The 26,009-nt window shown below is 42.6% G+C and overlaps 1 protein-coding gene across 1 annotated transcript in view; it reads right to left on the reverse strand.

Moving 5' to 3' along the window:
* Nucleotides 1–26,009, reverse strand: part of DNAJC13 (DnaJ heat shock protein family (Hsp40) member C13) — a gene marked incomplete in the record, with an annotated part of 3,140,357 nt that overhangs the window by 2,643,580 nt on the left and 470,768 nt on the right. The window contains 2 exon segments of the mRNA XM_044066722.1: nt 6,342–6,548; nt 25,790–25,990. Coding sequence (XP_043922657.1) covers nt 6,342–6,548; nt 25,790–25,990 — 408 coding nt within the window.

Below are 26,009 nucleotides of genomic sequence, written 5' to 3' on the forward strand. Positions count from 1 at the left end.
TGTCTCTTCTTCCGTGACGTCAGATCATCAGGGGTATAAAACATGCAGCCTACGCCATTACATCAGTTTTTCTTGCCCCAGATGTCAGGTGCCCCCCTAATGGGAAGTAATTATATATATACAAATACAAGGTTATACCTCCAACAAAAAAGCAAATACACCAAAAAACTTTTAAGCATAGTAAAGGAGAGTAGAGGTATAGCCAGAAGAAGTTAGGGGGCTGGTGGGAGGGTAACCTGGACGGCAACAGTGAATACACTCGAACATCTACATTTATGGTAAGTGTACACAACTGTACTATGTTCTTCGTGTTTCGCTGTTGCAGTCATCACATTTGGGTAGAATCCCAAAGCTAAGGATGGGAGGAGGAATCTAGATAGAATTAGGACCAGCTATAAGGCCCTGCAAGACTGCAGTGGCAAAGCCAGCTCTGGATTTAGAGAAATTGGCAGATGATAATGCTTGGTGAAAGTATGCACAGAACTCCAGGTAGCAGCTTCTAGGATGTCCCTGGTAGGGACGCCTCTGATAAAGGCTGTAGAGGCAGATGCAGCCCTGGTAGAGTGGGGTCTGATCCCCTGTAGTATAGGTTTTTCCATGGTGATTGTAGCAGAAATGAATGCAATGGTCTATCCATTTGGAAATGGTTTGCTTTGAAATAGCCTTCCCCCTCTGCCCCTGCAGCAAATGCCAACAGCAGTTGTTCAGATTTCCTTTGAGGTTTAGTCCTGTAATCCAAGTTGTCTGTGCACATCTAAGGAGTGCAGTACCCGTTCCCCTTTGTTCTGTGGATTAGGAAAGAAGGTTGGCAAATAAATGGACTAATTAAGGGCCACACTGGATACCACCTTGGGCATGAAGGAGGGATTGGTCTTGATGGACACCCTGTCCGCATGAAAGATGATGAAAAGCTCAACTGCCATAAGAGCCTGTAATTCAGATACCCTTCTTGCTGAAGTGATTGCTAAAAGGAAATCTGTTTTCCAAGAAAGAAATTTTAAGTCTGCAGTAACAGCTGGCTCGAGAGGAGGAAGAGTGAGTTTCTCCAATACAAAGTTAAGGTCCCAGGCTGGAGTTAGAGCTCTCCTGGGTGGTTGTAAATTTTTGGCCCCTCTGAGGAACTGCTTGAGCAGTGGATGAGAGAAGAGGGGATGTTCTGTGTTATAATGAGCTGAAATGGCTGAGGCATGAATTTTGATGGAGAAAGACAGGCCCTTGTGAAGCATCTCAGTTAAGTATTGTAAAATCTGAGGTAAACTGGAGACTGCTGTGCTCATCCCTTGAGACTGGTTCCAGGCACAGAATCATTTCCATTTTCAGCATAAGATTTTCTAGTACGAGGCCTCCTTGCCTCAAATTATATCCATCACTGGTTTACTGAGGGATGGTAAAGGAGAGATTAGGTAATTAGCCAGGCTGCTAGGTTCAGTGTTTAAAGCTGAGGGTGCAGAATCCGGTTCTCCTGCTGAGACAATAGGGTAGGAGAGTCTGAGGCAGGTGCCATGGGAGCAACAGTGACACAATGTGCAAGAGGGGGTACCCACTGTTGGTGTGGCAAGTCTGGTGCAATCAGAATTGTCCTTGGTTTGTCTTGTTTGATCTTTAGTAGTACTTTGGAGAGCAGAGGCAGAAGAGGAAAGGCATAAACCGATAGGTTTTTCCAGCTGAAGGACAGAGCATCCACTTTCCAAGCTTGTTTGTGGGGAGTCCTTGTGCAAAATTTCTCCAAATTATAGTTCTGGGGGGAGGCAAATGGGTCTATATCTGGGTTCCCCCATTTGCTTGTCAACAAGTTGAAAATCCTTGGTTCCAGTTTCCACTCGTGTGGGTCCATGAGGTTTCTGCTAAGTTCGTCTGCCAGTGTATTTAGTTTTCCTGGCAGGTATTGAGCTTGTAGATGCACTTGGCAGCTCAGATCCGTGTTCCACAATGCCATGGCTAATCTGCACAGGGTGTAAAAATGAGTACCCCCTGCTTGTTTATGTACCACATAACAGTGATGTTGTCCGTCTTTACCATTAATTGCCATGGAAGAATGTGGTCCTTGAAGGCTGTCAGAGCATTCTGTACAGCTAACATTTCTTTTTGACTGATATGCAGGTAAATTTGACTTGGGTTCCATTTGCCCTGAATGCACACTTCCCTGCAAGGCGAGCCCACCATGCATGGTCTGATGCGCCTGTTAGGGTTTGGGCAGCAGGGAGTAGTGTGAATGGTAGTCACTTATTTTGGTGGCAGGCCTCTGCCCACCAAAGGAACTCTAGGCATAGACAAGGTACGATAGGAATCATTGCTTCTAGAGCCTGAGAATGTTGACACCATAGTCTTTTTAGATACCATTGTAGTTTTCTCATATGCAGTCTTGCATATGTAATTAAAAGAATGCAGGAGGCCATGAACCACAAGGCTTGTAGTATTTGCCTTGCAGATAGCAGGGTTTTTGTGGCCACTTGTTTGAAGTAGGTTGTCAAATGAATTTGTTCTCTGGCGTGAGGAAAGCCATCTGGGAAGTTGTATTCAAGCTGGTTCCCAGGAATATAATTTGTTGACAGGGTACCACGTGTGATTTCTTTTCTTTTATGGTGTACCCAGACAAGTTAGCACCCTTTGTACAAGGCCAGATAATTCAAAAGTATGTCCTAGCTTTCTGCCTGAATTAGACAATCGTCCAGGTATGGGTATATTTGAATATTTCTTTGCCTGCAAAATGCAATGACTGGAGCTAGGCACTTTGTGAATACCCTGGGTGCAGTAGATAAGCCAAAGGGCAATGCAGAGAACTGATAGTGTGTAGCCTGCTTTGAAGCATAGGTATCTTCTGCAAGATTCCCTGATTGGGATGTGCAGGTAAGCTTCCTTTAAATCTAGTGTTGCTAACCAGGCATCTTTGCATAGCATAGGGAGCAACTGGTGAAGAGTCAGCATCTTGAATTTTGGAATCACCAAAAAGGTGTTAGAGTAGACAGGTCGAGGATAGGACGCCATGAATTGTCTTTTCTGGGTACCAGGAAAAGTCTCGAGTAGAAACCTCGTCCCTTTTCCTCTTCTAGTACCAAGTGAACAGCCCCCAAGCTTAAGAGAGAAAGTACTTGCTTTAGGGCCCCTGCCCACTGATTTGGGGGTAGATCTGGCCACCCGCTTGGTGTTGGTAACATGTGGAAGTGAAATCTGTATCCCTGGGACACTACACTTAAAACCCATTTGTCCTTGGTAATGAGTTCCCAGTTCTTTGCATGAAGAGCAATCTTTCCAACAAAGGGGCAGTCAGTTGAGAAGTGCTTGGAAGTTTTAAAAATAAGTCAATGAGACAGTTTACCATACGGGGGAGTTTTATTACTCCCAGATTTGGAAGTGGAGACCCCCCACTGCTTAGTCCTGTCCGTACCCTGGGACTGAAGCCTGGAAGCTCTGCTGGATCTGGGTTTGGACTGAGAAGGTCTGGGAAGAGGCAGGAAAGGACCAATTTTTGGAAGGCCAATGCCTACTAAACCTTGGAGGCTGTACTTGTAAAAAAATCTTTAACAGTTTGCATAGATTTAGCTTTTTCCTCCATCTTTTTAAGAACTTCTTCTGCCTTGTTGCCAAACAGGCGGTCCTGGTTTAAGGGAGCATCCAGTAATTTTGCTTTAACATGATCTGGCAAGGATTGCTCCTTAAGTCAAGCATGCCTTCTAAGTACAGACCCAGTTACAGCAGCCCTGCAAGATGCCTCTAGTGAATCAAAACCACATTGCAAAGGATGTTTTCCAACTTGTTCAGCTGAATGCAGTAAATCCTGTAAATCCTTATTTTCAGCACACTCAGGAATCAACAATTTTCTGTTTAAGCAACCCAATAACATGCTGCTGATACTTTAACATATGAAACTGGAAGTTTAAGGCCCTAATGACCAAAGTTGCAGAAGTGTATACCTTCTTACACCATCTATCCAGCGCCCTGGAGTCTCTATCAGAGGGGGTAGGATTTTTGGCAGTACTAGCTTTAATGCCCTTGGGTCCCTGTGAAATGGTCTCAGGATCCACAGTAGGATTTTTAAAAAGGAACTTGTGAGAGTCAGGGGACCCAGTAACATCTATCAGGTTTTCTGGGAGCAGGAGGTAAAGACTCTGGGGCCAAGCTAGATACCGAAAAGGCATCATCAACAATGACTAGTACAGGAGGTATGGCTAAAGGCCTGTGCTGGGGCAGGAATAAGAAATCCCTAAGCCTCTTTTTAGAATCAGAGAAATCCTGACTTTCCCAACGAAAATGCTCCCTGAGAGTATGCAAGGTTTCACCAAAAGAGAAATCCTCTGGGGGGGAAGCAGAGAGAATAGAGTCCTCAGCATCAGAATCCTCATAGGTAGATAAAGGTAAATCCTGGTCATCAGAGGAAACAGAAAATTCAGAATCCTGGTCATAAGTATCATAAGCAAACTCAGTCCTAGGTCTCTTGGAGGGGGAAGGCTGGCTTCCCCTGATTAAAGTAATAAGGTCTTCAGCCATTCTTATAATTTGTTTTTTAGGCATACAGGCCTGACCATGCGGTCTGGGCGTCAGTTTTCTACGCATGGTTCGAGTTTTAGGCCTTGAAGAAGAAGATGGCGTTGGTTTAATACACAAGTCAGTAGGCCTGAATACACCCTCAGAAGCCGGTGCCTGCACAGCGGCTCAAGACCCGTCCAAGGTAGAGACATCCACAGGTGAAGCATCTCGCGGCATACCGGACTCTGAATGGGTCTCAGTAGAGGCCTGCGAATCTGAAGTAGTGGGTATCAGGTGCTGCGAAAGCGCCTCACTGAGTACCGGCGAATTGGCGACTGGCTTAGGAGAAGTGCCGTCGGCAGCTTTGGACCTTGGCAGCCTGTCTCTGTCTTTATCTTTGCATTTTTTCGGAATGTCGGTAGTCGAATTGCTTACTGAAGACATATCAGGATAATTGAACAGAGCACCAAAATATTTAGAAGCGAAAATATACCGATGACGGACAGTTCGCGGTTTAAATAAGGCACAAAACCGACAGCGAGGTACGTCGTGGTCAGGGCCTAGGCAAGGAATACAGTATGAATGAAAATCTTTATAAGGTATTTGCTTTCCACAAGTAATGCAATTATTTACTTTTACTGACATCGGTTTAGAGCAAGAAAAAGTTTCCCCAGTGGGGTACTTAGCTTTAGTTGAAGACTTCTGAAATTTTCGTTTTCCAGTTTCAGAACTGGAGTCGGCCAACCGGCACTTGCAAACTGCTTCTGCTTCGGGCACCACACGGCAAGAAAGACTGATGTAATGGCATTGGCTGCATGTTTTATACCCCCTGATGACCTAACGTCATGGAAGAAGGGACCGCAACTGATGCAGGACCCAAGACTTTGTTAATCAGGCCGACTGAGAGCTATTGCAAGCAGATAACCCAAATGTGATGACTGCAACAGTGAAACATGAAGAACATCTTCAGTTTTCCAGTACAAGTCGAAAACACAAAGTATTACAGAAACAGGAAAACAGAATTCCCAGATAAATTAACAGCAGTAGTGAATAACGAGAATATTAAAAAAAATGAATACACCGTTTTTAATAAAGAAATGTAAAGTAAATTATGTAAAATATATAATAAAAAGGAAGGGAAGTTCCCAAAGCGACCTCATCTTTGTCTGAAAGTTGTAATTCGCCAGTGCAGGCTGCTGAGGAGATTCAACTGTGCGAGTCATACAGCTAATCATTGTAAGACTGAACAGCTAACTTTCTGCGACAGGTGTCAAGCAATCCCCTATCACAAGAGGTCAGAGGAGGGGATTCTGAGCTTTGGAAAGCTGCCAGTGTGTTTGTGCAGGCACAGAACTCCTATATCACTGAGGCAGTGTGAATGATGAACATATCAGTTGATCAGTAGAAAGCCATCCATGGCTGTGAATATCAAGTGGTCAATTATTTTCTATTTTTGGGTTAAAGCCAGCCTTCCAAATAAGGGAAACCACCACAAAAAGATTGCAGACAGTGTGCAACAGTCTGGAATCTTAAAAGTAGGTAGGTAGATACTGAAAAGTCAGTCTGTGTGTACCTCTGTCATTAAGAAAAAAGTACTTCTTTATTGAACTTCTACACAGGACTGTTCTGTACTGATACACCTATAAAACAGCTGTTGGATTACCTGTTAAATGGAAAATTAGGTGATGAAACCTAGTTTACAGGAAATGCTCCCCCTCTGAAATATCACAAAAAGGCCTCTGTACGGTTAAGGAAAGAAATTCAGAATACAAAATGAAAGGCTTGAGTGCAAAACAGCAAATCACATTAAACAACTTCAAATTAATAATTCACTGGATTCAAGGTGTAAAGAAAAGACTGCAGCTTTTAAAACCTACCGAGTGCCTAGGTGCTATTTTCTGCACTGTGAATTCTGCTAGTGAGGTGATTGATTCATCATTGCTGTACTTTCCTAGTCGGTGATTAATGTACTGCTCAAACGTTATGGGTTCCTTCCGGATCCGAAGTGTAATGCCTATAAAGTTGCCTGCATGCTCTATTGCACTTTTGATGACATCATCCCTTTGCTCAATAGCAAACATATGCTGAAAAAAAAAATTAGAAATTCATCTTCACATAAAATAAACAAGACAAGCAAGCATGTTCCACTGTCAAACAACTTCACTAAATCTTTTTAATGGATGAGCAGCAAGCATATCGCACTTCACTGGAAGTAACTGCAGACAAATTTATAACTTGGTAATGAATGACAGAGGTCCAGTGCTGACATTCAAATTCCAAAAAAGTGAGGTGCAGTTTGGTACACTGGTAAATCCACATCTGATCATGTGTAACTTGCAAGAGGTATAGCAACAATCCCACAGACTTTCAACAATGAAAAATCATGTTCTTTAATGCCTTACAATAACCATGGAAGTGCATCATGGAAAATCTTTCCATATTCTGTCAGCATCTAGAACAACTTAAAAGTCAATAAATGACAACAATCCAAGCAACACGACTTAAAAAAAAAAAAAAAAAAAAAAAAGTGTGTGTGTGTGTCTATATATCTATATATATATATATATATATATATATATATAGATATATATATATATCATATCGAAATATCTCTATCTCTATATCTCTATCTCTATATCTATCTATCTATCTATATATATATATATATATATATCTATATATATATATATATATATATATATATATATATATATATATATATATATATATATATATCTATATATATCTATATATATATATATCTATATATATCTATATATATATATATATATATATATATATATATATATATATATATCTATATATATATATATATATATCTATATATATCTATATATATATATATATATATATATATATATATATATATATATATATATATATATATATATATATATACACATATATATATATACACACACACATATATATATATACACACATATACACACATACACACACACACACACACACACACTAAACGCCTACATAAAGTTTAGTATTCTATCAGGAAAATAATCAACCATTCTAATTACTTCTCTGTTGTTCTACTAGATACGCAAAGTAGTCACCTTGGTAATAACTGTACAAGTACTCTATATCAATGATCAAATGCCAAGTTCCAGCAGCCAAAGAACCCTTCCACTTTAAGCAAAGTAACAACACCTTACCTCTACTCCAAATTCTACCACAGAGCGCTAATGTTCTTTGATTCTCAAGATAACTTTCTTCCTAATAAATGCTGGGCTATGTATGAAGGTATCTTTCTCCTCAGTGGATCAGCTACTAAATTTATCCTATCCACCTCCAATTCGACACTATTTCCTTGGATGATCTAGGATCTGTAAACAAACTTCCTAAGCCAATGAACCCCATGTTATCATAGACCATGCCATGAAATTAGAAGTTATGAACTTACCATAACCTGGCATCTGTGTTGTCCTTTTCATTCTCTGACTCTGATGCGTTATGGATCAGATTCAGCCACATTTTCAAGACTTTGATCCTAGTCTTGAGCTCCTCCCTCTATCCATAATGCTCTATTCTACCTCTAATTCCTCAGATTGAGTTTGCTGCCTCCCTGCCCATTGGATTAGAGAGACAGGACAGACAGAATAGACTGAGGCTAAAACCTGGAACATGTGTGTTCCATAAAAAATATCCAAAGATCCTACTAGGACCGACAAAGGCCAGGGGATGGTTGGGAGGGAAGGTGAGGAAAAATGAAAATGGACAACACAGATGCCAAGCTATGGTAAGTACATAACTTCTGAATATGATGTTGTCCTTTTCATTATTCCTCGCTGATGGGTCAGAGTCCCTGCTACGCAACTCTTGGGAGGCCCTCAAGGAAGGATATGCCGGAGCAGTCAAACCAAAGGAAGCCCTTCTTCTGGAGACAATGTCCAACTTGTAAAGTATAACAAAGGTACGAAACTTTGACCAAGTGGCTGCAGCACAAATATCAATTGAAACCCTAGATGAAAAAGCACATGAGGTTGCCTCAACCTCCTAGGAGTGGGCTCTAGGAGGTTGTGGCAATTCCAAACCTGTTTAAGAATAAATCAGTGAAATACACTCAGTGATCCATTTGGCCAAAGTAACTTTGAAAACTACTTGACCTAAGCAGTTAGATGAAAAGGATATAAACAGCTCAGATTTCCTCAACTGTTTAATTCCGTGAAGATATAAAATACGTAGTCGTCTCTGAATGTCAGGAAGATGCAGCATATATCTGTCCTTATCAGCAAACTTTGGGAAGAAAACTGGCAACTGTACTGACTGATTAATTTTAGTCTCTGTGGCCAATTTAGGCATAAAAGAAGGGTTAGTTAGATACTCTTATCTTGTGAAAAATTATGTAAGGAGGCCTAGCTGATAAGGTCTGGAGCTCAAAAATTCGTTTTGCCAAACTAATAGCCCCCAAAAAGATTGTTTTTCTCCGAGAAAGAAACTTCATGTCACAACTGTTTGCTGATTCAAAGGGTTTCTGAGTCAACCCCTGGAGGACCACCATGAAATTCCAAGGGGAAGAAGGGTCTTTTATGGGAGGTCTAAGGAGGAAAATTCCTTTCATAAAGGCTTTATATAACCTGGAAGCTGACAGAGAGAAGGATTTGTTTCCAGCATGAAAACTTCGTATTGCAGCTAGTTGAAGTTTAATGGTAGAAAAACTATCCCTTCTTTGAAAAGATTACCAAGGAGAAGAAAGATGGCTGAAGTAGGTGCTGAGAAGGGGTCAATGTTCTCTTTAGAAGCACATATTGTGAATCTTTTCCACTTGCTTTTGTGGACTTTCTTAATGGAAGCCTTCTGGGAGGCCAAGACAATGTTATGGACTGTGGAAGAAAGTCTGGACCGTCTTACTATCACTGGAAGTGGAGAAACTATGTGGTCAGTTGAGGGTGTGGAGATTGGGATGCGGGAATTCTGACAGGTGAGCTAGGAGGGTCCTGATTAGGCTCCAGTATCAATGGAAGATATTTGAGGTGAGACCATAGGAAGGGGGACAATGAGTATGACTGAGCTCTTCAGCCTGCCTGCTTTCTGTAGGAACTTCAGAATCAAAGGAAGAGGGGGATGAGTACAGAGGAATCCCAGGGGCCAAGTGTGAAACACAGCATCCCTTGGTGACTCCCCCTGAGGCGGGATCAGAGCGAAGTATTTGCTGCACTTGTTGAGGGAGGCAAATAAGTTGCAGCAAGGCTGGCCCAAACGGCTGAAAATCATGTTTGTTACTGATTCATTGAGGGACCACTCATGAGGAATCCAAATGGAGCTGCTGAATCTGTCCGCCAACTTGTTGGTTTTCCCCAGTATGTGTGTTGCGATTAGAAAGCAGTCTACAGAAATCACTCATTCCCAGACTCTTATGGCATTCCCTGCACGAATAGGAATGGCTTCCTCCTGTCTATGTACCAGATACTGACATGTTGTCAGTATGGATAGCAATAGTCCCCAGAGGGAGACTGTCCTGAAAGGCTTACAACGTTAGTACTGCTCTCATCTCAAAGATACTGATATGCAGTTTAGTTTCTGAGGGGGACCACGTGCCTTGGACCATGTTTCCCTTGTAATGCCCCCTCACCCCAATTGTGACGTGTCCATTATTATTGTGACTGTTTTGGGAGGGGGATGAGGGGGGACAGCCTGCCCAAAAACAGGTTGCCTGATTCTATCCACCATCGAATATGACATTTGCAAATTGAAGTGAATTTGATGGGAACAGATACAAGCTGCTAAAGAACAGACCACTGTACCACCACATTCCATTGTAGGATTCACATAAAGAACCCTGCTAGAGGAACTAGAATAGCAGCAGCTGACAGTGATCCAAGAGCCTGCAATACTAATTTTGCAGGAGGGGACAGACGAGACGAAGTCCCACATCTGATTTCTCAGAAATGTAATGCAATAAACAGGTAGAGAAGCCACTTGGATTCGTAATATCCAGCTAAGCTCCTATAAAGTCTGGATTTTGTACAGGAGTCAGGTTGGATTTGGCAATATTTATCATGATGCCTAAGGAATTGCAGATCTGAAGCAAGTAATCCCTGGCTTGAAGAAGTTGATGCCTAGTTGGGGCAGTGAGGAGCCAACCATTGAGTTAGGGAAACACCTGGAATCGAGAGCCACAGGTGAGCTGCTACAACTGCCATGCATATAGTGAATACCTGGGGGGGGGGGCATGGTGAGCCCAAAGGGCAGTGGGCTGAATTAGTAGAGATTGGCTCTTAGCCGAAAGCACAGGTGTCTCCAGGAGCACCTGCCCATTTTGATGTAAAAGTACACATCCTGGAGATCTGTAGAGTGCATACAATCACCTTTGTGCAGAACAGGCAGGATGGAGTGAAATGCAACCATTCGGAACTTTAACTTCTTTACATACGGATTCAGCTTGCTTAGATCCATAATTGGTCTTAGGTCCCCTGTTTTCTTTGGCACCAAAAAGAAACTGGAGTAATTCCTAACCCTATTTGTTTGGTAGGGACCTTTTGGGTGACTTTTGTAGCAGCTTTTGCACTTCTTGAGCTGCATGCTCCCTCTGACTTGGTGGAACATCAAGGAGCTTTTCCTCCCTGGATCCAAGGAGGAGAAAGGAAAAAGGTAATGTAATAACCTCTGGATATTAAACTTATCACCCAAGCACTGTTCATAAGATTTGTCGAAGTGTCTATGTGCAGGTACAGGTGACCCCGGACTACCTCCAGATATGGACAGTCGGGCAGTGCTTCAGGAGTGCTGATGGTCTCTGAAGCTCTGGTTCTGCAGACCTCCTCTACCTCTGGGGTGACGTCTACTATTTAAACTTCCTCCTCTGCCTCTGGAGGAAGTATCCCCACGCTGGTCTGAAAAAGGCCCCTGAGACTTCCTAAACTAATGCTTTCTTTCCTCCTCACTGGTTTCTGGAAAAATTCCTCTGAGGGGTGGAAAAACTGATTCCCACAGCAGATAGGGTCTTTCCTTCCTGCTCATTGCAGGCAAGCACATCTTTCACTGATGACCCAAACAAAGAGGAGCCATCGAACAGCGCATTAACAAAGGACACCTTAAAGGATTCTACAAAGTCTCATAGCCTCATCCAGGCATGTCTCCCTATGGCTTACGCATGAAACGGCTCCTCATGAGGTATCCTCCGCTGTATGGGATATCAACCATATCTAGGAATTAGCAATACATGAGAGAGTAGCCAGTTGGGGAGAACTTTTTGAGGTCCTCCGCTAACATAGTCGCAGCAAGAGAATTTGAGAGCTCCTTGATCAAATCTCTTTGCAAGTGGGTAAAGTGTGCCAAATTAAACAACCTCAGAGCAAACATGGCTGAGGCTTAAATGCACTTTCCGAATGTGTCAATCACTCTGGACTCCCTGTTCGGCGAATGGGCAGAGGAGCGCTGTCTGGCTAGCTCCCTTTTAGTGGTTACTGCCACAACAATGGCCTCAACTGGGATACCTTTGCTCCAATGGGTTCTGTCTGCTGGGTGTAGTAGAAATTTATCTGGGTGCATGGGGATGGGCTTGACAGTGTCCAGTTCCTTCCATGTCTGGTGGGAAACAAAGTTGATAAGCTCATCCAACCAGTGTGTGTGTGTGTGTGGGGGGGGGGGGTCACCCAGAACATAGAGGTGCCTGGCTCCAAGAAAACAGACTCTTCAGAAGGAGGGAGGGCAGACCAGCCACCCTTTTGTCTAAGGATTTCCAGGATGTCTCAGGAAACCACGTCGTCAGGTGGAGATCAGGAGGATCTTTCTCCCTCATCAAAGTTGGTGTCTTCATTGAGAGCCTCTATCCGGAAGTCTATGTGCCTCCTTTTGTACATCTTTTTCCAGGGAACCTCCTCCATGGAGTTTCAGTAGAGGTATTGAAAGAAAGGGGAAATTCCTCATGGGGAAGGGCATGGAGGCTTCCCAGGGTAGGCTGACCTGCAGTAGGAATGAAGGGGATCAGTGCACGGACCCAATGAGGGAGGAAGGGAAGGATCAGAGTTGTGACAGGATGGTTCTGTATGTAGAGAGAAAGCCCTTTCTACCACCTGAAAGGCAGATGGGCTGAGGAATGCCCTCCCATCTCCCTCACAGCAGAGGCAGCTAAGAGGAGGACAAGGCCAACCTCAGATCCATGGCCCCCAGAAAGAATCAGACCCAAGCTGTCAAGGTCCAAGGCACCAAGAGAATGGGACTGATCTGGTACAGTGTGAGACGAACCCAACCCCAAGGACCAGATGCAGACACCTTGGATCAGAGACCTGCTCTGATCTGATGAAATTGGAGCAGGGCTGATCAGGAAAATTGAGTCAAGGAAGGGGGCTTCCTCGGATCAGACACGGACTCTCTTGTCTATCTTGGATCCTGGGACTCTGAAACAATGGGTCAGATTGGAGAAGGATACGGAATGGAGTGGGCAGGTGCACTCACTGAGCCAAAAGGGGACAGAGCTGGCAAGACCCCCATCTGGAGCTGAGCCTTGAGAAATCTCTGCATCATCCTGTCCATATCAACCTCACTTGAGCTCCCTGAAGATCTGGACAAGGTGGGTCTGGATTGCTTTCAAGGCATTTGAAACAACTTAGCTTGAAGCATTGATGATAATGGCTTAGTAATCTTTCTGGTGTTTGGCTCCTAGCTGTTGGATATGAAGGCCTTGCATCTGACACTGAAGCTGAAGGAAGAGAACTGTGTAATTACCCATCAGATCCGAAGCGGTCTGTGGATCCGAGCAGGGAGTTACATCTTTCAGATCCATGGAGGTCTGTGGTTCTGAAAGAGGTGAAGCTGACCGCAGATCAGAGTGTGCCGGATCCAATATTTTAGCAAGCTTCCAGAACGAATGTTTCCTCTTAAAAGTGGTAGAGAACCTGCAGTGACCTACATAAAAAGCTTTTTAAGTGTTAAACTGATAAAATGTGGAACTGCTCAACCCATGCACATACAGTGAATTGTTCTGAATGATGGGATCCCTTACATCGGCAAGAAGACTGCCTTCAGGATCTATTAAAAATCCTTATGCTCAGCAATTAAAGTAATGAGAGAGATCAGCATAAAAATGGACAAAGGAAAAACTCACAGTTAAACACCAAGAGCCATAGGCGAGTACTAGGTTAACTGCCCCTGCAAGCCATTTTAAGCCCAGCTTTTTTTTGTTTGTTTATTAAAACTACCCTGTTTCCCAGATCTATATTTATATACCGCCCATAAGCAAGTGATTTCTGGGGTCATGTCAGATGTTTTCGGGGACCCTACTGGAGATGCAGAGATTTAAGTGCTGCCCCTGTCCATTAGTGGTACAGAGGGCAGCCATGGGGTAAATTTCTTATCACCCACCCAGAGATCTAAGCTGCACCTGAATAGGGATAGGGATGAGCTTTGTTTTACATGGAGGGGAAGAGTTTGTTCCTGAGAAGTGGTATCTTCTGAGAAATGTATCTCTCCCTTCATACCATTCTGTTTATGCTGCAAAAAGGTTCAGGTCCCTGAATCGAGGTTTTCTAGTACTATTTGATCTGCTAATGTGCAGCAGGTCCATGAGTACTGGGTTAGAGGATGCCTTACATTCTAAGCACAGGTCCCCATTCAGCAGCAGTCTGTAAGGGACAGAGTATAACAGGACTTTTAGGCAGTCCTTGTAGGACAAGTGTTTTTGGTCTAGTACTCGAGCCAACTGAAGGCATTCAAGTTGTTGCATGTGCTTTGCCAGATATATGCCAAAGTGAACATTATAGTCAATGACTGGTCTTATGAGGGAAGAATACAGGGGAATAATGACATCTTTGGATCTAGAAGCTATCCTCCTGCTTATAAGCTCCACAATACAAAAGGATTTCCTAACACAGTGGACAAGTGCTGATCAAATGTTAGGAACATATGTGGACAGTGTCCCAAGTCCTAAACTACAGAGTCAACTATTAGGGACATACTGTCAATGTGGTATTTTCCCATGGTAGTCATTTTCTCAAAGAATATAATAATGCACTTTAGTCCACAACTCTTTCAACAGTTATTTGTTTGGGATAGGCTTTCCTCCAGAATAGAAAATTCATTTGTCGATTCGATAACTCCTAACTTGAAATTGTTCACAAACTTGGCCAGCCACAGACCCTTGGTGTGTGCTTTACATATTATAAGCAGACGTCCCCCCCAAAGAACCCTGCACCACTGGTGACTGGTCTTTTTGTCAAGGTAGAGTTCCCTACCTTGATTTCTTGTATCCTATCTGAGTCAGTTGGTAACCAGACTGGTCACAAAGGGGTTTACTACTAGTTTGGTGAGCTTCTCGATTATGCCCGACTGTGGTGTTGGGTGAAAAGCTTTGGCCAGATGTACAAAGCCAAAGTGTACAGTCTTAAATTTGTCCATTGCTTTGAAGTTTTTTTGGAGTCGTCCAACCAGGTTGAGCAAGCATGACCTGCCTATTATGAAAGCAAACCAACATTGGTACAGTGTTTGGAGGTTCCCTATGAGCTTATTGCTTAATTCCTTGAAGAGTCTTCCCACTGCTTTACATGCATCAAGGGCAGGTCATGCTTACTTAACCTAGCAGAAGTTTTCGAAAAGGCCACCAAAATGATGAAAGTAAAATGGTACATACAGCATACCTCAACCTGGCCACAGCTTTTTCCATAGTCCCTGGAAATAAACCACATTACCTGCTGTACTGTCAACTGGTTCATAAGACAGGATTGAAGGAGATCAAAACAGGGGAAGCTACCACCAAAAAAAGAGACAAGCCACGAGTGGTGTAACCCAGTGTTCAGTGCTGGGACCTCTCCTGTTTGGCATCTACTTCTAAAGTAAAAGTCAATACCAAAGGGCTCTGGCTGACGACTAAGTTCATAGATAAGCAAGCTAGGAGTAGTCATTTAATCCACAAATGACTTAACCATCCTGTAGTAAGGTTTGTCCCAAACAAATAACTGATGGCAAAAATCATGGACTGAAACTAAATACAAAAAAAATGCATTATCCTATCCCTGGGAAAGTCATCTATTCAAGGTAAAGTACAGTTGTGTTAAGTCTTACCATAACAGTACAGGTCCTTCTCTTCACTGTTGCAGTATTCTTCATTGAAGGGATCGCCTGCCAAAGATAGTCCAACATCCATCTAGTATATTAAAGCCTTGGATTTTACAGGCGCTATATGTCACAACTATGCTCCCTGCATAGGGCATAAAGGTGATGTATGGATGCAAATGCTCAGAACTGAACTGCCCCAGGAGAAATAAAATACCCCCAAAGACACTGTGGAACATGTACATCCAGAAAAAAAAACTTCAGAAAGGAAAGGAAATGACAACCCCTCAGCCAGTGGGGTAACAAAAGATGGGGGCATGAGCCATAACAGAGGGGGAAAGGAGGGAGGGACTGAATACTGCAACAATGATTGGTAAGATTTTACACAACTGTACTATGTCCTTCCATACCACTGTTGCAATATTCTTCACTGAAGGGAGAGTACAAGAGCTAAGAAAATGATTGGAAGGAAGACACAGAAGAGTCCTCTACAAACCCATGCAAAATAGCCCAAGCAAAATCTGGCCAGGCTCCAGAAACAACATCCAATTTGTAATGCTTACTAGAAGTATGAACAGAGGCCAAGAAGCAGCTTCAAGGATGGAACTGGAGTACAAACCTCTGAGAAAAACACCAAAAGAGGCCATCACCTTAGTAGAATGCGCCTTTACAGATGAAGAAAGTCTTGCTAAGAAAGGAACAAAAAGGAATGGCCTTAGAAATCCAAGGAGGAGGAGATTTGCTTGGAAACAGCTAAACACAAAGTTGTGGGATGAAAAGAAAAAAGCTGCTTAGATTTGCGAATACCCTTTGTTTTATCCAAATATCTGAGCTAGCTAGGTAGGTCTAGGGTGTGGAGAACCTTCTCACTGGCAGACTGAGGCAAAGGAAAAAAAGAAAGGAAGTTGAATACACTGATAAAGGGACAACTCGTTAACCAACTCAGGCATAAAAAGGGTAAGTACTAAGAGACACACTGTCTCTAAAATTTTACAAAAGAAGGAATGATCATAAGAGCTTGAATCTCAGAAGTTCTCTTGGTCAAAGAACCAACAGCAGAACAGTCTTCCAGTTTATGAAACTGCAAGGAAGCTGAACCAGCAGGTTCAAAAGAAGCCAGCATGGAACAGATCAAACAAACAACAGAGAGCTAGAGAAACCACTACTGAGAAGGGATAATGATGGTGAGAGAGAAACACACTAAACAGAAAAGCTTTTCCATGCAAGGCATACAAGTTTTTTTGGTGGGTTTCCTGCCCTCCTTCAGAACCCAAAGCAAGTCCTTAGAAAAGAGGTGCCTAAAAGGGGTCAAGACCCTATCACTCAAAGTAATTTGAAGAGTAGACACATGAGGATATAAGAGAGACCCCTTGCCTTGTGTGAGGAGATCCACCTGGTAAGGTAACTTGTGGTGATTGCCCCTGGCTAGATGAAAAACAGGGAACCACTGCTGTCTGAGTCAAAAGGGAGTCACCAATAAGATTTTGGGAGAGTTCTACACAATCTTGAGCAGAACTCTTGGCAGCAGAGGAAGGGGTGGAAAAAACTTCCTCATACAGAAGCACGCCCTTCCAAGGAAGAAACAGGGTAGCCACTTACCAAGCCAGAGGGCTTGGTACTCTCAAACAAAATAGAGGAAGTTATCTGTCCATAGGAGAGGCAGAAAGTGCTACCTGAGGAATACCCCAGTGATGAACTATGTCCAGAAACATCTCTGTGAAGCATCCATTTGTCAGCCTGTGTTCTGGACATGCTTAGAGTTTCTGACACTAGATTGTGATCTGAAAGAATGTAAACTGCCTGAAGAATCATGTGATAACAGATAGCCAGATTCTAGGCCTAAAGAGCTAGCTTGCATAGGAGATAAGACCTCACATACCCCTGCTTGCTGATGTACATCACGGTGGAATTGTCTGTGAAGATTTTTAGGAAGCCAGGGGAAAAAGGGAATTAATGCCTTGTAGAGACAGAAGCAGAGCCCTCAACTCTTTTACTTTGATATGATCTAACCTCTGATGAATGGGCCAGAGACATTGAACTTTCAGAGGGCCCCAAGAAGCACCGTACCCCAGGTATGAGGTGTTTGCGAACAGTTTTTGGGAAGGAACTGGGGCATGAAAGGGCAGTCCCAGATTGAGAGAAATGTGCTGAATTGACCAATGGAGCTTGAGTTGGAGACAAGGAGGCAAAGGAGGTGGGAACTCCAGGGGGTGGCAGTGTTGAAGCCACACCAGTTTGAGGCATCAATGAAACTTACTCATATACAGCCTGGCAAAAGGAAGCATGGGTATGTGGAGGCCATAAACCTCAGAGTCCTGAAAAATTCCCTGGTCATGAGAGAGGATACAAGAAGAAAATGGAAGGAGGTTGCCAGAGACAAAACCTTGGGAGCAGGAAGAGAGGCCAACATTGGAATGGTTTGAATCCTTCAACCAAGAAAATATAAATGTAAGAGGGTGTAAACAGACTTTTTGATATTGATGGTGAACCCTAGATTTTGTAAAAAAGACAAGTGATGAAGTTAAGATCTTGAAGACTGTTGGGAGAAGGAGCCTGAATAAGCAGACTGAATTGGTAAAGCGGTATCTGTATCCCTCAAATCCTGTAAAAAGCAATGACAGGAGGGAGGCATTTGGTGAATACCCTTGGTGCAGTAAAAAGGCATAAGAGCTAAGCACAGAACTGAAAATGAGAGGAAGAAACCGAGAAACGTAAAAATTTCATAAACAGAGGGTGAACATGAATGTGAAAACAGGCATCCTTGACATCTAGGGAGAGACCATGAAAGTCTGAAGAGAACATCCTGAAAGAAGGGACCTTGAGAAAATTTGAGGAGACAGAGGGTCAGAACTGGTTTCCAAGTCCCTTCCTTCCAAGGAGTCAGAAACATCTGGGAGTAAATACCTCTTCCCACTTGGGTGGGTGGAAAAAGCTGAATGGTGCCCTGATCCAAAAGGAATTGCAAACTCACTGGGAAAAGAGAAAGTTGGTCTGGAGGGGGCTGAGGACTGCCTGAAAAGACAGGGGGGGATCCAGACCATGAAATACCTCTGATAAATGACAGAGCACCCAGGAGTCTGAGGTGATCTGTTCTCATTTTGGGAGAGACAAGGAAACCTGGCCAATGGGAAGAGGAGGCATACGCTTGTCCTGAAAGAAAGACTTCTGAGAAGTAGCAATTTGCGTGGACTTCGCAGGTGGAATATGCCTGGACCTCTTTTTATTTTTGAGAGGTTGACAGGTCTGCCTACAAACAGAGAGATTTAGAAAGGTAACTGCTCTGAAATTTGGGTATAGGAGACACAAATTATGTTGGAGTTCCTGCATGGCCTTACCCTTATCCTGGATGGTCTTAAAAAGGTCAGCAGCAGCTGTCCCAAAAAGATTATTATCCACAGGAGCATCTAAAACGTTGGTTTTAATATCATCAGTCAAGTTCTGAAGACAAAGCCAACAACAACTACTCATCACAGAACCAAAAGCAGCAGCCTTGAAGAGGCATCATCAGCATCATAACTGCATTTTTATGGACTGACAAGTGACCTGGGAAGTGGGTCCAAGCAGGGAAACATCTGAAGCTTTCCCTTTTGAATCAGGTAGATCAGACAACTTCAGTTACCTGAGAAAGAAAAAAACAACACAATACCTGGTCACGTGGGTTTGGTAATCAATAGCCCAAAATAAGGTGGTAGCAGTATGTACTTTTTTTTTTTTTTTTTTTTTTTTACACAACCACCTTTGCATAGCTCTAATATCCTTATCAAAATGAAGGAGCTTAGACCAGGACAAAAGTTTAGATGTTTTTCCACTTGAGACTGAAACCACAGAAGAGTCAGCAGAAAGACATTTAAAGAAGACATTTAACCTTATCTGAAACATGGTTAAAGCCCCACATCTCAAACTCTGAAATCCTTCCCCCCATTACAATATCTACTGGAAAGACAGAATGGTTAGGAAAGGTGGTGGAGTTGCCATTATGTACTCCAAACACCTCAATCTATCCCCCTACCCATAACCCATCTAAATTTCCACCCTGCCGAAATACTTCATCCTAAACTGTCACCCTAACCCACAAAATAAATTTGCCTTAGGTGCTATCTATATCCCACCAGGTAATGACATTCCCACTCAAATCCATACTCTCATGGCTATCACTCAATATCATCTATGAAACCATTCTTTTAGGAGACATTAACAATGACTGGCATAAACCATCTACAACCAGCCCATCTCTCACCATCAACCTACATGGCTTTCATCAGCTACTTACTACACCTACTAGACTCAATCAAGACAATAACAGTATTTCCACCCTTGACTGGCTCCTAACAACTGACCCTAACCTGTACCAAAACCCTACTTACCCCACCAGACTCCCGTAGTGACCACCTTCCTATCACAGTTCTCAGGCAAGCTGTTCAGACACCTAAATACCATCTCTATAAAGATTGTCGCAATCTCTCCACTTTTAACAGCAAGACCTTTAATCACATGCTAAACTCTATAGACTGGTCAATTTTGAAACACATCCCTCTAAATGATGATGTCCTTAATTTCAATTGCACTTTTCTCTCTTAATTTCAATTGCACTTTTCTCTCCCTCCTTGATTCCCTGGCACCTCTCAGAAAAGTAATAATCGAAACAACCCATACCCTTCTGGCTCTCAAAAGATACACTTACACTTATGAAAGAGAGACAGCACCTGCAAACAAAGGAATAAAACTAAATCACCTTCTCTTCTCCAAACCTATAAACAACTACATAATCTGGCTAAAAAAAAAAACACAAAGCAGATGAGAAAAAATTCTACTCCAATGCCCAAGTCATCCATAAGTCTAACCCAAAAAAGATCCTGCACCCAGGCAACCCTTCTACCCCAACAACCCCCCCCCCCGTCTTGAAATTGCCACTCTCCTGAATTCATACCTCATTGAATCAAATCTCTCCTGTTTAAGCTGAAGCCATGCCCCCCCCCTTTCTTCTGACAACCTTCACTCCCTCTTTCTTAAACTAGCCGCTCACTCAATAGCCTACCTCATCTCTATCGTAATCTATAAATCTATTCAAAATACACCATCCCAGATAAATGGAAATCATTTTTATCACTCCATTACACAAGGGAGGCAAAAGGGAGGAAAAAGCAGTGAACAAACCAACTACAATCCTATTAATATCCTCTCTCGGCTATCTAAACTCCTTGAACAATCCATTCAGAGACAGCTTAAGTGCCTTCTAAATAATAACCTCCTAACCCCTATGCAGCATGGCCCCAGACCCCATCGTAGTACATCTTCTGCCCTACTGTGTTTTATTCAAACCCTTGCTGAAGCCATGGACAAAAAGTTACTGATTTCTTGCCTCTTTCTTGACCTTTCTAAAGCATTTGATACCATATCACACCCCAGACTTCTCAAACTATCACAATTCAACTTATCTCCCTCTACTATTAAATGGTTTACTAGCTATCTCACCAACAGACAACAATCAGTAAGATGGCAGGCTACCTGCTCCTCTTACTTACAAATCCAAACTGGGGTGCCTCAAGGCTCGAATCTTGGCCCCTCTGCTCTTCAATATGTTCATAAACCAACTACATATTTCCTGTACAGCATCCTCCCTGACAATATGCACACGACTCTACCCTTATTACCTGTTCATATAATTTCTCTAACCTTCTCTCTACTACTACTCAACATAGCTTCCTATCTGTAGGGGAATGGCTAACAGACAACCAACTAATTCTAAATCCCAAAAAACAAAGCTACTATTCTTTTTTCAAAAAAAAAAAACCCTCTAACCTCAAAACAACCTTCACCATTTCTTCTCTTGACAATACCATCATACAACCTGACCTACATACTAAACTTCTTGGTGTTACCAATGACCAATTAAAATTTGATACCCATGTTCGGCACTGTATCAAAAAGACCAATCAAAAACTCGGCCTACTCTACAGACAAAAAAATACCTAGCCCCTGATTATAGGCAGAAACAAGCTCAGGCCTTCCTCCTTCCATGTCTACTTTATGCCTCCCCCATCTTTTCACATCTACAATCTACCCTTCTAGCTAAATGTTGTCATACTACAGTGTTGCAAGATTTGCTAGTAACCAACCCTACAAATCTCATCATTACCATGCACTAAAACAACTCCAGTGACTTGACTCACCCCCCAGCACCTGCTTCACTCCCAGTTGCAAATGAATGAGTCTACTATTAAAACCCCTTTCCTGTTCTGCTCTATCCTCACTAATATCACAGTATACCCCTCTCAGAACTCTTCACAGACACCTATAAACCAAACAAAAAAATTGGTAAACTTCTTTACAAATACAGTATTTCTCGTGCATGGAACAAACTCCAACTTAACATCCAGATCAGTTCTAACATAAATCTCTTTAAATCAGAAGTAAAACTTTTCTCCTAAATGCAAAAGTACAGTTTTGTACCTACCATAAATGTAGATGTTAGAGATCCATTGCCACCTGTCACTGCATTGATCCCACTCAAATCCCACCCTACCACCTTACTATCTCTCACACTTTTAACACCCACCTATGGCAAGTGTCCTATCTCATTTGCATCTCTTTCTCTTTTTGTTGACTCAAAAAAAATTCTAACCTTTGTACTGCATGTTATGTACATTACTGTAATGTTTATGTAAACTTCATTCTCAGGCCTTTTGTAAATTTCTAATCTTCTCATGTAAAGCACATTATTGTAATGTTTCCATAAATTCCATAAAACTTAACTCTCAGATGTTTTTCTTTTTTGCAGCTTTGTAATAACTGTCTGGAGCTTTTCTCCTCGGGTCTCCACTTTAAACGGGCCACTGGCTCAGTTGGACTAACCTGGTTAACAATGACAAATAGATGACAAATAGATGACAAATAGATGACAAATAGATGACAAATAGATGACAAATAGATGACAAATAGATGAACCTACAGTCCACAGGCACCTTGTAGAGCCCGTCAGATTTCTTAGGGGCCAAAGACAGACACGAGCTACAGAGGCAGCACTGAAGGTGTCCAAAAGGACAGTCAACACAGGAGGAACTGCAGATGGCTTAGGAGACTCCATTTGTAGAAGCTCATAGTATTATATTTTGGATGTCAAAGACCTGGCAGCAATCCCACTTAAAGTACTCCATCATGCAGGCAATATCCACAAAAAATAATTTGTTCAAGGGGGAATCTGGGCTCAAAGTATTCTCTTCCTCTGAACCACAGTCCAGAGGAGAAGGAATCTGAGAAAAGTATGCAAAGGATTCCACCCCAGAATCTAGGCTCTCATCTGAGGAATCTGGTTCCCTTGTCTTCTTAACAAATGTGGAAGTCCGGGAGGGAAATGGCACTGACACTCCATGAGGAGGCTTCAAACCATCAAGGCATTAAACAGAGTAAAATCCTGCCATTCACATTGGGGATCTTTAGCAATAGGGGTAATATGCTTGATCTTTTGTTTTTCTTTAAGCAGGATGTCCGCCTTAACAACCCTCAGCAAGATTCAATGATTGTAGTAGGAATCTCTTCCAGGACAAGATCTGAGGAATCCCCCTTGGCTTCTCAGAAATAAACTATAGTTCCCCCTCAATGTCTGGAGAAAATATATGAAAAGCCTCAGAAGTCATGCAACTCTGATCCATGCGTGCCTCCAACGGGGATTGCAGAGGATCCATTGCAAGCAATGGATGTTCTTCAAGGCTTTCAGTAGCTTTGAAAGAGACATCTGGTGGAGGATGGACCATAACAAGATCAGGCCTACCCCTTTTGATCTTCTTGAAAGACTTCTGTACCTTGTGATAGGAGGATTCTGCCACAGCACCCTGAGCCAACAATTTAAGATGTTGGTTCTTGAAGTATATGGAGAGCGAAAATAAATGACTACAGAGGGTCTTGGGGACAAATGCTTGACAAATAGTGCACTGTATATAGGCATGGGAAATACCTAGGCAAAAAAAGACACTGGCATGACAGTCTTTATGGGGAATCTGCCTCCTACACTGACATTTTCCCTTCTTGGATGATATGAACACAAGTAAAGAGTCTATATTAGAAGCCCAAAGATCCGTTTGAGCGAATTGGAAAAGAGCGACACATACTGGGCGAACTATAATAACAGCGAACGTCCAAAACCGCAAAACTCGAAATGTCGAATTGTCATTGTTGGCCCGTCTGTGGTATAGCTCCGTAAGGTAAGTGTGCGATAGTTACGGACCTTAGGGTTAGGGTGCGGGTTAAGGTAAGTGCATAGATAGGTAATGTATGTAAGGTTTAGTGTAGGGTTAGAAGTAGGGTTTTGTTAAGTGTATGTGTGTGGATTATTTGTTTTGTTTGGGTATATGTCTGTAGGGTAAGTTTCAATAGTTACGGAACTTAGGGTTAGGGTGCGGGTTAAAGTAAGGGCACAGATAGTAATGTATGTAAGGTTTAGTGTAGAGTTTGGTTAGTGTATGTATGTGTTTTATTAATTATGTTTGGGTACGTAGTATGTAGCACGTGGTGGGGTTAGCAGACTATGACGATTCGAGATTTTGAATTTCGTGGTTTAGGGGGTTTGGCATATTTGCGGTTCGGGCTATATGTGTCGCTGTTGTGGTATTTGCTCAAACGGGTTTTCGGTTTTATATTACAGACCCCAAGTAACAAAACTGAGAAAAAATAAAGAAACCCCAATGAGGCACAGCTTGGTAACCAGCACAGCAAACAGGTATTCAGACTGATGTCTGACAATGGTGCTTAGAATGGCAGCAAAGATGTTCTGAGTATTTGCATTTGTAAATCACCTTTATGCCCTACGCGGGAAGCATACATGTGAAGTACAGCGCTTATAAAATCCAAAGGATTTGGCATACTGGCTGGATGTTGGCCTGTCTTTGGTAGGAGATCCCATCAGTGAAAAATACTGTAACAGTTTGGGATTTGGGAACTTGGATAGACAGTGGCTTAACATTCACTTGTGTGCGCCCACTGTCAAAAGTCCTTCTGTGAGTAGGTAACAGAAAATGTATTCCTGAACTGCCCCATACTAATGGACAGGGGCAGTTCGTAAATGATTTATCGCACACATGGGTCACCTCAAATTAAGGTACAACCACTGTACAGGCAAGGCAAATCTAACACCAAAATAAGATGCATTTATTCAAGCATCACATGTAAAACTGACTAGGATGAAAATGGCCCAATGAGGGCAGCTAGCCTAGCACTTACAAATGAACCTATACGAGCATGGTCAGACTTACGGGGTGGTATCTACCAGGGTCACTGGAGCATCCTTCCCTTGTGTCATCCCTCTGCTTGCTTGGCACAAAGTCCGTGTAGAGGCAGAGGTTGAACAGTGTTAGGGACACAGACAAGATCATGCTTCATGCCATTCAAAATGCATCCTGGGGTAATTTTAAGATTCACAGATGATATTTTTGACCTTTGATAGGCCTTTTGGGACTTGGTCCTGCATAACAAATGGGGGCATACGAGTTTTTGGTATTTCATTTGACTCATATTCCATGGTCCAAGTGTATAAAATGGCTGAAAAAAGGGCAAAGCTAGATTTCTGCCCACTTTGTACCCAACCAAAAACTACTGACAAATTCCAATAGCCCACCAGTGGCACAGAGGGCAACATGGAGACTACTAACCAGTAGACTTTGGTGCAATTAGTGGCTCATGTCCTTGACAGCACGGTGGGGGAGAAGGGTCCAAGACGGTCTCAACTGCCACTCTGACACTATCCCCAATGGAGTGGAGGAAGAGACATACAAGCATGTCAGGCGCAGGGGTGACAGTGTGGCTGCAAAGCCATTAAAAGTAGTGCTTGATGGCTGTAGATTTGCAAGTATGGCATGGACTGTACTACAGGCAAAAGTGCTCTCTATTGTGATTTAGGTGCCTTTGTCACCAACCACAGAGAGGTTTAGGCCCTTCTACAGAAAAAAAAAATTCTCTTACCTCACAGATGTGGGCAACAGCACCAATCTCCCCAGTATTTGTTGGATGATTGCCTCTTTCCTGACAGCTCTCACCTTAAGTGTACTGCCCAAGGCAGATTTTTGCATCCCTAGGGAATAAGCATACTCTTATGAAGATGGCTCAATGGTCAGCAGAGGGAAGAAAAAGCAACTGGGGAAACAAAACTCCACTATCTCTAGAAGTTAATGATAATAAGGGGAAAAAAGACATTACCCATAACATTTTCACAGACATTTCGCATTTTATGTTGCAGCAAGATTCTATAGAAAGATTTACCTTCACATACAACCATACAAGAAAAATATACAAGTCTTGTTGAATTACTTACCAGTCTACTAAATCCTCCATGCAATATACAGAAACCTCCCTGGTAATCGGAGACTTCTACAAATCCTTCAATATTTCTGTAGTCATAAGAGCAGAGAATTCGATTTGTTGTTGGATCTATCTGGTCAATGCCTCCAGGGGTCACCTCCAATATTACTGGCTTTCTGGTGTCACTCCAATGATGTTTGTAACAGTTATACCTCTTTAAAAAAGTTTCAAGG

Source organism: Protopterus annectens, chromosome 3.part1 (assembly GCF_019279795.1).
Source record: "Protopterus annectens isolate FY-2018-M chromosome 3.part1, PAN1.0, whole genome shotgun sequence".
Lineage (NCBI taxonomy): Eukaryota > Metazoa > Chordata > Ceratodontiformes > Protopteridae > Protopterus > Protopterus annectens.